General features: G+C 34.1%; 1 protein-coding gene across 4 annotated transcripts in view; it reads right to left on the bottom strand.

Annotated features, from left to right (window-relative positions):
- Nucleotides 1-847: 847 nt before the first annotated feature.
- The window catches only part of dock6 (dedicator of cytokinesis 6), a 76,272-nt gene continuing 59,774 nt past the window's right edge, over nt 848-17,345 (bottom strand). For all 4 annotated transcript variants that reach the window (XM_016275883.1, XM_016275880.1, XM_016275881.1 and 1 more), the window contains 14 exons: nt 15,427-15,579; nt 15,162-15,320; nt 13,551-13,651; nt 10,876-11,068; nt 9,890-10,033; nt 9,622-9,753; nt 7,997-8,011; nt 7,387-7,512; nt 6,829-6,918; nt 5,280-5,516; nt 5,058-5,201; nt 4,872-4,978; nt 3,516-3,689; nt 848-2,040 (listed from right to left, as the gene is read on the bottom strand). In XM_016275883.1, the coding sequence (XP_016131369.1) occupies nt 1,998-2,040; nt 3,516-3,689; nt 4,872-4,978; nt 5,058-5,201; nt 5,280-5,516; nt 6,829-6,918; nt 7,387-7,512; nt 7,997-8,011; nt 9,622-9,753; nt 9,890-10,033; nt 10,876-11,068; nt 13,551-13,651; nt 15,162-15,320; nt 15,427-15,579 (1,818 nt within the window). In that variant the 3' untranslated portion in view covers nt 848-1,997. The remainder of the gene's footprint in view (nt 2,041-3,515; nt 3,690-4,871; nt 4,979-5,057; nt 5,202-5,279; nt 5,517-6,828; nt 6,919-7,386; nt 7,513-7,996; nt 8,012-9,621; nt 9,754-9,889; nt 10,034-10,875; nt 11,069-13,550; nt 13,652-15,161; nt 15,321-15,426; nt 15,580-17,345) is intronic.

Below are 17,345 nucleotides of genomic sequence, written 5' to 3'. Positions count from 1 at the left end.
TCTATATCAGCATACATAAACAAACTGTAATATACAACAGCTATATTACAGTTTTTAATATATATTTTTAAAATTACCTCAATTTTATTTCAATATATTTACTATATAGTGAATGATCAATAATATACATAATACACATTTTATTTACGTGTAATGTGTATCTTCATCTATACATATTACTGTTAAAAACATCTTAACATTATTTACAATATATTTACTATACAGAGAATATTACTGTAAATAATATACGTTCTATTAATACATTAATACACATGTTTTATGTCTGTGTTTCTACATCTATACATACACACTTAAATAAAGCTACAGTTAAACAAAATGGGAGAAGTTTCTTTTAATATAAGTATTATTTACAACACATTTACTATATTTGAATATTGTAAATGATATTATTTATTAATATAAATAACATTTAATATTTACATTTAATAGGCATGTCTATATCAGCATACATAAACAAACTGTAATATACAACAGCTATATTACAGTTTTTAATATATATTTTTAAAATTACCTCAATTTTATTTCAATATATTTACTATATAGTGAATGATCAATAATATACATAATACACATTTTATTTACGTGTAATGTGTATCTTCATCTATACATATTACTGTTAAAAACATCTTAACATTATTTACAATATATTTACTATACAGAGAATATTACTGTAAATAATATACGTTCTATTAATACATTAATACACATGTTTTATGTCTGTGTGTTTCTACATCTATACATACACACTTAAATAAAGCTACAGTTAAACAAAATGGGAGAAGTTTCTTTTAATATAAAAAGTAAAACTGAAAAGAAAAAGGACAAACATACAAATAAATAAAAAAATCATTTTGGTTATTAAAAATACAGTATTTAGACCAGCAATTTGCACAGTATAGTGTCGAGACAGGCATTAGAGGTCATACAAACATTAAAATAGTGCAAGACAGATATTACAGCAGTCCAGCTATAGTAGGTAGGCGGAAGCATTGCTAGTTCAGGACATTATCTACATTCAACAACATCTAAACCATTCTCCTTTTTCCAGTTTACATACTAGTGCATAACATGGATAGTATACATTACATTACTGTGCATTTACAATAACATGAACATTAAATTGAAAGTAGGACTGGGTGCAGCAGTGGCAGTAAAACTCAAAGCAGTCAGTGCAGAACGTCAGTGTGCTCTTTAGTTAGTGCAGTGCAGAACTTTTTCCACAGTTAATCACTATATTAATGCCTTATGCTTCCTCCGTTACCAAAAGGGACACGCATCCAAAGAACGAGCCAGGGATCCCCACTATATACATTCTACAATCTTGAAACAAATCCAGCTTTTCCTTTTTTATTTGTTTTGCTTTTTTGCAATAAATGCTTGAGCCAACAGCAGAATTAGATTTAAAAACAGTTTGCGCAAATGACGTGAAAGATTAAAGACGTCTTCTCTGAGTCAGTCAGTCTCTGGGCTCGGTCTGTCAGTGCTTAGTCTTCAAAAAGACAGAGCTTTTACAAATGCTTTAAGCCACTGAGTGCAAGCAGATAAATCAAACAGCACTACAAGGTTTTATGTGGCAACGCATTCACACACACATTGTGGCTCATATTGTTGCCCTCTTTCTCACACTCACAGAAGCGCACGAGACGGGGAAAAACAGCACCAACAAACAAAAGGAGGAAATGCAGAGGAGCATCTGAATGCTGTGCGCTGGTTAGAACCTAAAATGACCTCCGACGTTGAGCAAGAAGCTGGTTTGTCTCTACTGATGACTACTTCGACCGGTTATTCTGCTGTGCCCATGAAGATCATAATGACTCTGTTTACAGCAGATAACCTCAGAGTAAACAGACTGAAGCTGCGGGAGAGAGAGACTGGCTCAGGAGGGCTTGTGCCTGAGAGAGGAATGCTAGGGTTGAATGATGGAGCGGGAGATCATGTCTGGCTTTACATCCACCCGCGCTCGGCTCCGCCACACCTCAGCACTCCACCCGCCGAAAACTGGATCGACTGAGAGAATTCCTGTAAACATGAGCAAGAACAGATCCTCGATTCAGATAAATCCCTTCTGGTGACTTTGGGTTATGGCTCTGAGAGAAAACAAGTCACTTAACAAAAATGTGTTCATTTTATTATTATTATTTTTTTGTATTTATTTATTTATTATACCATATATTATTTTAATTGTATTATTATTATTTTCAATTATATATATATATATATAATTAATAGTATAATATAATAATAATAGTACATAATATTAGGTGAACAGACACTTACACTTCATTTAATTATTAGATTTATTATACACATTAGTAGTATTATTTACTGAATTTACTGAATACAGATGCACTTGTATATTAGAACATGCATCGTTTAAACAAAAAGACACCTTCAAAACTGCTTTTGTAATTGTATTAATTATACAATATATTCTTTTCTATTATTATTAATAATAATATTAACAACGACAGTATTAGTAGGGCCCTATGAAATCCATTAGATTTTTTTCTGGATTCTGTTTTTTTCCATTAAAAATTTTCTAGACTGTTTGAATGATTAAGTTACATTTTATTAATCAAAAAGCATGTCTAATTAATTGAAGTCATGAAACGTACACAATTTAACAGCAATTTATGAAAAGTTTGTATGTAAAAACTTACATTAAGGCCCTATGAAATATTTCTTTTCTCAAATTCAGTTTTATTTTGACCAAATTCTGTGTTTTCCATTCATTTTCTGTCTTCCATTTGAATGGTTTCATTAAATTTTAATAACCAAAAGTATCTCCAAGTAATTGATTTTATAAAAAAAATATTTATTATTATTTTATTTATTTATTTTTTCAGAAATACGGAGTTGTGTATTTACATTTTTCTGGTAAATAAATTCTGGTAAATATTCCTAAAAAATATTGTTTTAATAATAATTAAAACATTTTTTATTAAAATTTTTTATTCGAGTGTAGTAACCTACTTTTGATTTGTTTATCCAAAATTTTGCAAATTCCGTGACTTTCTGTGTTATACAGTAAGTTCCATTTTTATGACTGGATTCTGCGTTTTCTGCATGGCGGAAATCATAGGGCCCTAAGTAACAGTAATAATATTAATAATATAATATGAATAAGAATAAACAATGTTTTAATAATTAGATAATCGGAAATAATTATTTCAGTAATAATTGACTATTTTATGAATAATTTGATAATAATTTAATATTAACATTTTTAAATTAGAAATATTAATATTTATGATAAATGTATTTAATTTATTATACCCATCAATACTTATTTATTGAATGTAGACGTAACACTATATTAGTGTGTCGTGCATGTTACACTCAAAAAATGGTGACTGGCTGCTAAACAACTTGCAGGAGTCAGAATGCACATATGTTTCATGAGTTTGATGGGTTTTGTTTACAAGTAACCAGGCTGCTATGGCCTGCTCTGTTGTTGTGGTATGATTGCTTTCAGATAAACTGTGTGATGTTACCTCTGTGTTAGTGTGGTTGGCAGAGGCAGTGGTCTGTAGAGTTGAGGGATTTTCCGGTTGATAAGAGGAAACAGAGCTTCTCTCAGTTTAGTGTAGTTCCGCTCCAGCTCTCGATGGTACTCCTTCTGATCTGGACCGATCAGAGACTTGTTCTTCCTCAGAGCATCCTCACACCTGAGTCAAGAACACTGCAGTCAGTAGGTTAAAAGAGACCCAGGACTGTCAGTCCAAAAAAAAGTGTCCATTTTAATGAACTGCGAAATAGAAAATGCTGCTTTAACTGGAGGATTCGTTTCAAACCTTCAATCACTTGTTGACTTGGTTCTTAGCCATGGGAAGATACCATGCTGATCTGTGGTTTAGGTAATTGGCAGCTTTAGCATGTTGGAAATAGACTGCGGCCATGTTTAAGACCATAAAGATCCAAACCGAGGAGGCCACGTAAGACTTGGGGTTGACAGCAAATCAGTTTGATTTCACCATTCACTGCTTTTTTACTTGATTCAACTGCAAAAGTTCTAAATTCAGAATGATTCAATTGAACTTGATATACTGGACTGTTTGAACTTGATTCAGTAAATGCTTTAACAAATCTCAAAATACTTCTTCTTAATATATATCTTAAGCAGTAAAAGACATTTATTGCTCCAAGCAATACTTACTAAAAATACCTAGAAAATGACAATTTGTAAAACTGCTGCCTTGTGTAAAATAATTTATTTATTTTTAATAAATAAACTCTACTCTACCACCCCCCTCCCCTTTTCAACTTTTCAAGCACCAACACAGGCATCAGCCAATCAGATCGTCTTATGCAAATACCCTAGCGCAGATGCTAGCCATTCATGTTTATGCAACACCAGAAATGTAATGTGATTGGCTGTTGTCACTATGATGGTCGCATCAGCACCTAGCTTACCATAACATAACAGGGACAATAAACAAACAAAATAAAATAAAAAAGCAAACAATGATGACAAAAGAAGAGATCTGAGTAAAAACATTACAGCAACTGTGACGCACCAACTCAATCTGCAGATTTCCCCTTCAAATGACTCCTACAAAAAAAACAAAACATGCTCTTTCCTTTTCTTACTAAAACAAATCCTTTCCAAATGCAAATTTTTTCCCGTGATTTCTCCATGATCCACATATCAAATGTTGGTACTGCTTCAAGACTTCTACTTTAAATCACATTTGTTGGTTAGTGATTTTAAATCCAAAAAATTGATGCAGTTGCATTGGTAGGCTTTTTAATGAATGAAAAAACAAAATAAATGAATCACAACCTAACGTTTCCGCCTCAAAAAGTGAGCATGCTTGTGTGCAAGAATGTGTGCACAAAAGTCACTCCACCTTTTAGTGAAGTCCTTGAAGCAGAGGCGCAGTTTATTGTGATGCCGGAAGAGTTTGGGGTCCTCAGGAATTTCAGACAGGAAGACCTGAGCCACCTCCAGCGGACCCTTTGTGACAACATGAACAGGTTCACATCCACAAGCAAACCGACATACTAGAGGAAAGCCATTCGATCTAAAATGTTACCTGATTAACAGTGGTGCCAACACAACCCTGAAGCACCATCTGGAGCATCTTTGAGTCAGCGGGGTCCTGCTGGGTTGCGAAGGCCAGCTCCTGTGTCTTCTTCTGCATATCCTCAATCGCCACCTCCATCGGCATCAAAATGATCTGTAGGGAGGAGGAAACATATTTAGAAAATCGGTCTTGAGGCAATTTAGGAACCTCCAAAAGTAAAGCGGCCCACACCTCCTCTTTGTGGATGACGTTGATGCGGGTCTTGATGTAGGGGAAGGCGTGGGAGGTGGTGAGGATGGCCTTGCGTTTGTACTGCTCATGCAGGTCGCCGTGGGCCCGACCGTCCAGCGTGAACGGTGTACAGTACATGAACGTGCGCAGGTTATAGTTCTTGTCAAAGTAAGTGATGCGCTCCTTCAGCTCGTAAGTGTCGAAGAAGGGCTCCACATATGTGATCTGCAGGTACGCCTGGGTAACATAAACATACACAGGACTGCTCAATATGGAGACTATATGTACGAGACTGAAACGAACGCAATTCTTAACTAAAACTATTAAATCATTTTTGTTAATTGAAATAAAGCTGATACACAATAAAATATTTTTAAAAATGTACACTTAAAGGGGTCATATGAAGTTGCTAAAAAGAACATTATTTTGTGTATTTGGTGTAATGAAATGTGTTTATGCGGTTTAAGGTAAAAAAAAACACATTATTTTCCGCATACTGTACATTATTGTTTCTCCTCTATGCCCCGCCTTTCTGAAACGCGTCGATTTTTACAAAACTCATCGTTCTGAAAAGCGAGGTGTGCTCTGATTGGCCAGCTATCCAGTGCGTTGTGATTGGTCGAATATCTCAAGCGTGTGACGGAAATGTTATGCCCCTTACCATATTGTGATGCCCTGTCCGGTCGGAGCGACGAGACAAAAACATTAAAACCCATTATAAATGAGGCATTTGTTGCATCCAGTGGGGACATAATTACGGATTATAATGACTTATACTGTCTTTTTACGCGTTGCGTTGCATCGCGCCGCGTAAACATAAAACCATGTCTGCTTTTGTGATCGGAGAAATTACAAACATCAAGCACCACTTTACATTGCTCAAAACTCGTGTTTGAATCGTCAGTGCCAAATTCTTTAAAAATAAAAAACGTACTTACAGGCTGTGAGTCAGAACAGCCGGCATTGTAGTCTACTCTACCAGGATCAGGAAACAGTCCTTCATAAAATGCATTGCACACATCTGAATTTGGGTTGAACTGTTCTGGAACAGTGTTGTAAATACAACTTAACCACTGATTTCTAGTCGTGTCCTCTTTTGGAAGGCGTGTTTAAACGAGGCGTTTTAGGTACGTGTGGTTGACTCTTAACTTTTATAAAGAATATCTCTTTGGATTTGAGACTTTAGTCTTTGCAACTTTAGGGATCTTATCTATTCACAAACAGCTTATAACACTTCAAAGAGAAAGGAAAACTTGAAATCGCATCATATGATCCCTTTAAAAAAAAAAGTAAAATAAAAATGAAACAAACTGAAATAAAATATGTTTAAGTTGAAGTACTAAAATTAGATAAATGGAAAAATTCATTAAATCTAAATTAAAATATATAACCAAACCAAAAAATGACGACAAAAATCACAAAAATATAAAAATAAAAGTCAATTTAAATATAAATAAATACAACAATAGTATATACACGATCCTAACCGAATATAAATGTTTTTGTTTGATAAGAAGCCTTCAGTCTTCTGTTAGCATTAATATCTGACCTTATTGGGGTCCAGTTTGTTCTTGTCAACATGGTTGGAGTCCTTGATGATCACCACCACTTCATCACCAAATCGTTCAGAGTAAAATTCCTACAAAGGGATTCAGCATAAACCTTACAAATGATCATATTAAAAGCATCATTTGAGATGCACAGAACCATTTTTCAGACCACGGTCCTGATCCTGACCAAAGATTTGCACCCCTGAAATATGAAGAATTTCTCATAAATTAATATAAATTGTAAACAGTGTTTTTTATTCGTCCTTTAAAATGTAGGACACTTTCTTAAAATAGGATATATATATATATATATATATACACAAAAAAATAAAACATTTTAGAAACAAAGTAACACAAATCCAAGTAAAAAAAATAAAACAACTTGAAAACGTTAAACGAATGGTTATAATTTTAATTATTTAAAAATTAATGTAAACATTTAATTGCTACCAATATTATTAAACATAATTTCTTCTTATTATTAATAATAATAGTTGTTATTATTATTCAAATAAAAATGTTTTTATGATTTTAATCACTCCAGACCAGAAACGCACCTCCAGTCTATGTGAGATCTCAGCTAGTTTGGTGATGGAAGGCTCTTTATAGACAAACTCCTGCCCGTCCAGATCTCCAAAGCGGCATCCATAGAAGCCAACACGGAAGTAGGTGCCAAACATCCTCTATGACCTGAACATTTAGGACAGGAACAATTGAGATACACATAAGAAGAGAGAAGAGAATGGTGTGTCACATAAAAGCCTAAATAACATAATTTCAGTCGGTTTCAGCCACATCATGCCTAAAGGCACAACACTGACTGCATGGAGGATGGGTTTATGGATCCGAATGCGTGCACATGTGCCCTAGCTAGGACAACACTGACTTGTGCCATTCTTGTGAAATGGCCTTACATAAGTGTGTCAGAGACGGTGAACCTTACAGTGGGATGGAACAGCTTGAATTTTATGTTGGGTAAGCAAGTTCATGTTCACTCACCAGGAAAACATCCAGACCGCACACAGGGAGACCGATGGAGAAATAAAAAAAAAAAGAGATAAAGACCAGAGACATTTAGTTTCTATGTGGGAGAAAATTCCCTCTTACATAAACTGCAACATATGGTACTGATAAATACAGAAGCACAGTGTGATCGATCAGCCATACCTCCCATCCTGAGCTCTGTGTGCGGACACAGCAGGAAACACATCATCACAGACAAGACAGAGAAAAGACATCAATCAAGCATCTAAACCACACACATTAGAATAACACCGAACTTTACACCACAGCTCAGCAACTAATGCCTGTGGTCCAGATCTCAGCCCAAGACTGGCTTTATCTGGAGCACAAAACATTTAAAATTCTCATTATATAGCCACTAGAGTTGTCAAATACAATTGTTCATTTGGTATGATAAATCACTATTAAATTAATAAAATTAAGATATATAAACATTCCTGTATAACATCATTAACCGTAAAAACTATGATTTAAAGGGATAATTTTTAGTAATTAAATTTACCCCAGTATTTACTCACCCTCAAGCCATCCTAGGTGTATATGGCTTTATTCTTTCAGACGAATATAATCAGAGTTATATTAAAAAATGTCCTGTCTCTTCCAAGCTTTATAATGGCAGTGAATGGGGGTCGAGATTTTGAAGCCCAAAAAAGTGTATCCATCCATTATAAAAAGTGCTCCACACGGCTCCGGGGGATTAATAAAGGTCTTCTGAAGCGAAGTCATGCTTTTGTGTAAGAAAAACATCCATATTTACACTTCTCTTGTGAACGCGCACACGACAGTTAGCGGAAGCTAGAGATTACGCTTTATGAAGTTTTAAATATGGATATTTAATCGCCGTTTGGAGATTGCATTCGTCTGAAAGAAGAAAATCATATACATCTAGGATGGCTTGAGGGTGAGTAAATCACTGGGTAATTTTCTTTTTTGAACAATCCCTTTAAACAACTTCACAGTTCAAACAGTACAAGTTTTGACAAAAAGAAAAAGTTCTATAAAATTATAAACCTCATATATCGGCCTAATAAATGATTACTTAATTGGTCTGAATACAAACGGCAGATGTAAATTCATGCAAATTCACAAAATTGACAGTAGGTGGCGCTTATGTAAAAGCAGAAATACAGCGGTTACCTCTATATACAAAGCAGCGCTGTTTATAAACACTTCATTAGGCAATATATATGGAGGTAAGATGTTAACTTATATAAGCCTCCCTGAATAAAATCTCCTCGTATTTGCATAAAGCAAAATAATGGCTTATTTCAATGTCAGAACGGTGAATTTCACTGAAAGGCAAATAGTTTGCAGGTATTATAAAGCTAATATTCATACGAGACGATGATGCTACATCGGGAATGCAGAATTCACGATCTGAGCTATTCATGTTTAAAGTAGAGCTTACAGTAAGAAGCTGCTGATAAAGATTAGGATTTCATATATATTATATGATTAATTAAATAAAAAATATAAATTTTTTTAATGAAGCAGCTCAATGATTTTTGTTCAACTGCCCAATTTTACCTAATGCAACTCAATCAAATTATGTATTACTATTTTCTATTGTGGTTATATACTGGATGAAGTAGCAGGCTTTATCATTTCTTTCTTATACAAGAAATAACAGAATACTAATTAATGTACAATTAATATTGTAGAAATGTAATATCCATTCAACAAATTGACTCCTGAAACTGTGCAAGACTGATTGGAACTTCTTGCAGACACGTTGAGCTCTTTAACACAAACTTCCTGTGTCAACAAACCTGATTGTATACTTTGTTGAAGGCATCCTGCAGTTTGCCGTGGACGGAGGCTAGCTTCTTAAAGTCTCTGTTGGCCTCATGAATGGGACAAAGGATTTTGTAGAGTCCATTTATGGCCTCGTACATGGCAGCCTGGAGGAGAGACAGAATCTACAGTCATCCTTTAGTTAATAATCCCATAAAAATGTGTGGTGCTGGCTTGGATATGAGTCTAATCCATTTGATTCAGTGCACTCAGTGGGGGGAGTGATGTGACGTGAGCTCTCACCATGTTGAAAGAAGCAGCTGCTTGCTCCAGAAGTCCCACGAGCCCAGACTCACTGAAGTACTTCCCTGAACAGATGCCCTCCTCCTCTGGGGACAGAATATCATCAGACACCGCAGACTCCTCCAGCACATTGGACGAAATACTCTGTGAAATGCAATCGAAGTGTCAACAATCACAAAATTTGTCATGGGTATTATCATAAATTACAGTACGTTTTTTAATCAAAACAGCAAAGTGCATTTTCAATATATTCCATTCAATATGTAAAAATGATTTCTTGCTTATGAAAGTTTATTTAGAAAATGTATTAAAAACGATAATTTATGAAACTTTATATTATTTCATTAAAATTAAACAAATTATTAATTAAAATGTATAGAATTATTTTACATAATCTAATCTTTGCAAATAATTATGGAATTATTATTACTATTATTTAAAAATTTTTTATTAAATAAAATGACAAAATATTTCATTTCAAGCTTTTCCAGAAATGATAAACAATTTAGAATTCCCTGATTCCTTTGTTATTGTTTTTTGTTATTATTGTTATAACATTATTGTCATTATTCATATACTATTATGTATTACTTATTAAAGTCATTTTCAGTTTTAATTTTAGTTTAGTTTACTTTTATGTAATTTTGTTATGTGCTTTTTTCATTTTCATTAGGGTTTTTTTATATTCCTACACAGCTTTATTTCAGTTTTAGTAATATTAGTATTTTAAGTTTAACTTGTTTTGGTTAGTTACATTATTTTGTACATTACCTTATTTTTTTTAATTACATTTTATTTCAATTACAAAATTGTTTTTATTTTTGAGTAAACAACAATAAAACCTTTCCTGGTTGAAACATTTAACTGTAACTTTTTATTCAATTATTAGATGCTTATTTAGCATGTTTTTAAGCCATTTAGTTTACAAGGACACAGAAAGTGTCCTCATAAATCGTATATTCAAGAACACACACCCAGGATTTTACCTGGAATGACACGCATCCGATAGGGAGGTAGCGGCAATCTTCAAGCATGTTGAGGTACTCCGCCACAAGGGCGGCGCTATGCACTAGACAGTGTGCTGCCTCCGCGTGGTTCCCTCTCTCGGAGTGCTTCCCTGCCATGTTCTGCAGCCACGTGAGCCTCAGATCAGGAGAGTTCTGATAGCCCTTAGCAATCCTACACAGAGAAGAGCCATTTGTACATACAGCAGAGGGCCATTGAATGTTCTTTGGTTTTTATGGGTCAATATCACCATAGAGTGTCTTTCAACCCTCACAATACTCCAAAATTTTGGTTTTAATCTCCCATTCACTCTCATGTCATAAATAGTAGACACTCAAGCACTATAGAAACATATTAGCTGAGCTCCCACACATGTTTTTAGATAATTATAGGCCATTATTTGAAGCATAAACCATATGTCCACCCTGTCATGGACATATATATTACTGTTAAATATGTTTTCATTGCAATATTAAGATGCAAATTATATTTTCTGAAAGGTATGATTGTTCCTTTCCTAAACAGGGTTATTTGTTTGCCTTCAAATTATAAATGTATAAAAGATTTTATGTAATTCGCATATGTATTTTTTCTTATTATATAGAAAACTGTGATATTTGGATGCAGTTTTTTGTTTGCATGTTATTGCCCCCACACCTAGCTATTGAACACACTGGATTATATAGATATGATTTAATTATTATTTAAAATATCAAGATGACAGGGTGGACACATAAAGCAGAACACACAAAGCATGACAAAAACGACAATGAAACATTTAACTTCGAAAAAATAATAAAATTACATTCTCAATCACATTGATATACCCCCCCCCCCATTAATTTTATTTTATTTATTTTATTTAGTTTCATTCATATTGATTCAGTACATCTTAACTAAAAACTCCATGTAAACACCACATTATGAACAGTGCGAAACACACTTCCAAAAATAAATCTAGATATACATTCACAAACAATAACAACTCCACTGTTGTCCTGGCTTTAGCTCTAGCAGCTTTCTTTGCCTCCCTCCATTTTTTTCCTGTCTCATTAATACCTTTCTTCTTCCCTGTATTTCTATCTTTCCTCCATTTCTCCCTTTCTTTCTTAAGGTATGCTTCTCTTCGTTCGGGGTTTGCATCCCGATGTTTTCTGTATTGCCGTGCAATTTCTGCTGCACTCAGAGGCATGTCCTGCGAAAGAGCAATGTTTTTTATCTACAGCAGATCTTACTATAAATTACAATATTACACTTCTGTAAATTGCAATATCTACAAATAAATGCTGTGTCCACCCTGTCATGTCTAAGTGGCCGGCAGGGTGGACATTTTGAGCTGCAATTAGCATATTAGCTTACAACAAAGTGTGACTAGCTAAATAGTTAGTCTGGTTGTTGAAGAGAATTTGGTATATTTAAACGTATATATTTTGAAATTACTGTATTCTAAACACTTCTGCCATATTTTATGGCATCAGGGTGGACATGTTAAGCTTTGGCAAAGCAAGTAAGCAAACTCATACGAAGCCAACTTGCTCACCTCAGCTGTTGAAATTCCCGCCACTGAAGAGACTAAAAACCTGTTGTCCTGATATCACTAAAGGGGATGGCCTTTTCGTAAAGGGGTGGATTCCCCAATACGACAGTGTGGACAACCATTTGTAGCGCCTGCGTAGGATCATGCATGAGCGTTGGATGGTTTATGGCTTAAAAGACCCTTTTAGCCTTTTGACATTTGCATATAAATTACAGTTCTGGTCAGAGATGTTACGTTGTATAGGGGTTTTAAATTGCCAAATGGTTCTTCGCCGTCAAAGAAGATTAGAACCAGCCCCCACGGGCATCCTGCATTTTCTATTCTCTCTCTTTTCCTTACTTTGTTTCATTCTGTGTATATGTTTTAGTTAGTTATATGTTAGATATAGTTTCATTTTATTAAATCCCTTATATTCACAACGAATTGTCTCTGTTTACTGTTCACAGTTCCAAGTCAATGAATGTTTGAACCCTTGCTACATTTGGCTAAGAATTACTGCTAGCACTGTACAAAGAAGGACAGTTTATTGTTCCGTGGCCAGAAAATAAATATTCCTTGAATTGATAAATGATTATATTGTCTGCTCGGTGGACGGACAGATCAAATAATTGTAATATTGATTCTGCTACAGTTAATTCGAAGATATAATCTAAATATTTATTATGAATCATAACCAGTTATAATTCGTCATAAATATTCCCCTTTTTAGAGCTAATAAATAATAATAAACGTTACACATTCAAGGGACATGGACAAACTATTCGTTTTTATTACCAAATGATCAATACACTCAAATTGAGTTTAACAAAAAATTTACAAAATATTAAGAGAGAACTTTTATTTTATTTTATGATTTTACCATATTCTACTCTCATTCAAATTTAATGAGCAGTGCATGGGACATAGCAAAATAACAAGCATCCTCTTATACAAAACAAAAAAAAAATCTAGAAAACGTAGCCAAGTAATGCTTTTGTTATGAATATAAAAACTTAGCCTAATATAACACTTAATATAGTAATATAACTATATTAAGTTATCATGGCAAATGAGTTATTTATGTGCAGGACACCAAAAGGCACCCTACAGCGATATTGACCCTTATGATAAAGCACTGACCTGTACATGAGGTCTATAAGCATCTCTGGGTCCTGCTGGTGCTCCTTCATCTTCACAGTGTCAGTGAGAATCATGTGGAGGTTGAAGGCGAGATCCTGCACCTACAGACAAGACAGAAGAAAAGTGACTCAGGATTATGGTAATATCAATGATATGCTAGGTTTTGTTACTATTTTGAATTGGAATTTATTTTTATATTTTCTGTTTTCACTTTAATTTGAAAGTTTTGAAAGCATTTGTTGTGTTTTATGCGGAAATGAGAAATTCTGCCTTGGCAAATAGCGGAAATAACTTTTTAAAAAAATATATATTTTATGTTATTTCAGTTTATTTAACAAATTTGTTTATGGTTTTAGTTGTTGATAATGACCTCTAGACTGGACTATTGTAATGCACTGCTAGGTGGTTGTCCTGCATCTTCAATAAACAAGCTACAGGTAGTCCAAAATGCAGCGGCTAGAGTCCTTACCAGGTCAAGAAAATATGATCATATTACCCAAATTTTACAGTCTCTGCACTGGCTACCTATTAAGTTCCGTATCAGTTACAAAATATTATTACTTGCCTATAAGGCCCTTAATGGGTTAGCTCCTGCGTACCTAACTAGTCTTCCACCACGCTACAATCCATCACGCTCCCTAAGGTCGCAAAACTCTGGACTTTTGGTAGTACCTAGGATAGCAAAGTCCACTAAAGGAGGTAGAGAGGCATTTGGCTCCCGAACTCTGGAATAGCCTTCCTGATACCGTTCGGGGTTCAGACACACTCTCTCTGTTTAAATCTAGATTAAAGACACATCTCTTTGGCCAAGCATTCAAATAATGCATATCATAATCTTGTACTGCAGTTATATCTGATCAAATGCACATTATTATTCTTTAGTTTGGGTTAAACAAATCAATTTTGCTTGGTTGGAACAGATGATGCCAACCCCTCAGAGGACCTCAGATGATGCCAACCCTGAAACAACATACAGAACTACCACATTTTGCTATAAGTTTGATTGCATCATATAATAATTGGTGTTAATAGTGTTCATCGTCTGTTTGATTACGTCTTTAATTGATTTTTCCGTACATTTCTGCCATATGTACATTGACTGACAGTCACCACTGATAAGCTACCACTAAATACTGTAGAAACTTAATTTGCTGCAAAGTTGCTTTGCAATGATTTGTATTGTGAAAAGCGCTGTACAAATAAACTTGAATTGAACTGAATAACCCCGAAGTGACTGTACTTTAGCATAATTATTAGCAGATATAAAGTGTTTCTGTATTAAAAAATACAAAAATGTGACCCTGGACCACAAAACCAGTCATATGGGTAAATTTTTCAAAATTGAGATTCATACATCACCTGAAAGCTGAATAAATAAGCTTTCCATTGATGTATGGTTTGTTAGGATATGAAAATCTGGAATCTGAGGGTGCAAAAAAACTAAATAATGAGAAAATCGCCTTTAAAGTTGTCCAAAAGAAGTTCTTAGCAATGCATATTACTAATCAAAAATCACGTTTTAATATACCGTATTGACCCGAATATAAGACAATGTTTTTTTCTTAAAACAACAACCTTTCAGCTACCAGTTCCGATCCAAGTGTTTGATACCTGCTCAGGGAAGGGGGAATCTCTGAGCTCCAGGTCATCCTCGGCATATGTGAGAATAGTTTTTAAAGAGCGTCGCAAATGCTCTTCATTGAACTTCATCGAGGTTCCCACGAGTGAAGACAGAGACATGGTAACCTGCATCTTGACACGGGCGAAATTCTACAGAACAGGCGAAAAGACAGGATAGAGTTTTCTAGATATTTCTCCTCTATATGCAGGGAAAGCTGAATCAAGGATAGGAGTTTAAAGTGACATTGTGCCTTACGTTGCCGATCTCAAAGTTCTGTCTCATGAGCAGGTAGAGGGAGGCGCTGGCGTGGCTGCGTACGGAGCTCACGCTGCTGCTGCAGTGCCGCAGCAACCGCAAACACAGATCAGCACAGAGCTCAGTGTCCTCCTCAAACAGCATCTCTGGGAACTACAGAAACACACGTGCAAAGCTTAGTTTCTTCTACAATTTCCATTGTGAACTATGTCAAAATAATATGTACACAAGGCTAACCTGAACAACAAGGGAAGGTCTTACAGTTTCAAGTTTGTTTTATTTAATGACAATGATTTTCAAAAAATACACTTAACAGCGTGAAGAACTATGTATTTACATTTCTTAAGAAAATGTGAGAGGTACAAGTCTGCAAAATCTCATTGTAACAATGAAAGAATGTTGTCGGTGATTGCCAGGATGTTTGTTCTTGTTTAATTTGCTCCAGTGTGCACTACAATATCTTGCACTAACCATTGTATATACTACCTTTTGGAGTATCTCTCTTCTTGTCTATTTTATTTTTTTATTTGCATCTATTGATGTTTGTCTATTATGCCAAAACCCTGTGAGCTGCTAAACAGTCTTTTGTTGTTTAAAACAATGACAATAAAATCTATTCTATTCTATATAGCTGCTACTGTGTTTTTTAGAAGTGATGGAGTGACATGGGGTTCTTTAATTGCCAGTGGAAGGACCAAGTTCAAAAGTTCACTACAGTTCAAAAGTTTAAGATCAGTAATATTTTAAATGTTTTGTTTTTTTTAAAGAAAATAATGTTTTTATTAGTGCTGTGTACTGTGTATATTTATTATGTATATATAAATACACACACAAACAGTACATATTTTGAAAATATTTACATTTACATTTATATATTTATATTAATATAATTTATATTATATATAAATCTACTGAATATATAAACAACATATTTTTCTGAAATATATACATGCATGTGTGTGTATTTATATATACATAATAAATATACACAGCACACACACATATATTATGTAAACAAAAAACTTTTATTTTGGATGCGATTAACTGTTTGACAGCACTAGTTTTTATTCTGCAAGGACACATTCATTTGGTCAAAAGTGAGCGCACTTAAAGAAGAAGTTACAGGTCTGTGAGGGCCAGAAATCTTGCTTGTTTGTAGGTGACCAAATACTTATTTTCCCGAGGAATTTACCAATTAATTCTTTAAAAATCCTACAATGTGATTTTCTGGATTTTTTTTCTCATTTTGTCTCTCATAGTTGAGGTATACCTATGATGAAAATTACAGGCCTCTCTCATCTTTTTAAGTGGGAGAACTTGCACAATTGGTGGCTGACTAAATACTTTTTTGCCCCACTGTATATATGTTGTCACAAAACATTTCTATTTAAAAAATATTAATACTTTTTTTTTAATAAAAATAAGAAATGTTTCTTAAGCATCAAACCAGTATATTAGAATGATTTCTGAAGGATCATGTGACACTGAAGACTGGAGTAATGATGCTGAACATTCAGCTCTGATCACAGGAATAAATTACATTCTAAAATATATTCAAATAGAAAACAGTCTTTTTAAATTGTACTAATATTCAACAATATTTGCTGTATTTTTCATCAAATAAATGCAGCCTTGGTAAGCAAAAGAGACTTATTTCAAAAATTAATGGTAGCGTGCATGTGATAGAATTTAATGATTTTAAATAAGATGGGTTTTGAACCGGTGTTCAGTAATTAGTAAGATCTAAACAGACACTTATTTAATGCAATTTACGCAAATTACAAATGAAAATATTTTAGGCATGCATTGATATGCATTGACATGCAAAATTCTGGCTATTTTGTCAAATTACCCTAGTGCAGGATTGGTGTTCAGTAATTAGTTAGGGATTAACAAGCTCTGCTAAGAACAGACACAAA

Source organism: Sinocyclocheilus grahami, unplaced genomic scaffold, assembly GCF_001515645.1.
Source record: "Sinocyclocheilus grahami isolate Dianchi unplaced genomic scaffold, SAMN03320097.WGS_v1.1 scaffold97.1, whole genome shotgun sequence".
NCBI lineage: Eukaryota > Metazoa > Chordata > Actinopteri > Cypriniformes > Cyprinidae > Sinocyclocheilus > Sinocyclocheilus grahami.
The sequence above is the reverse complement of the archived record's forward strand: the minus strand, read 5'-3'. Positions and strand labels throughout refer to the sequence as shown.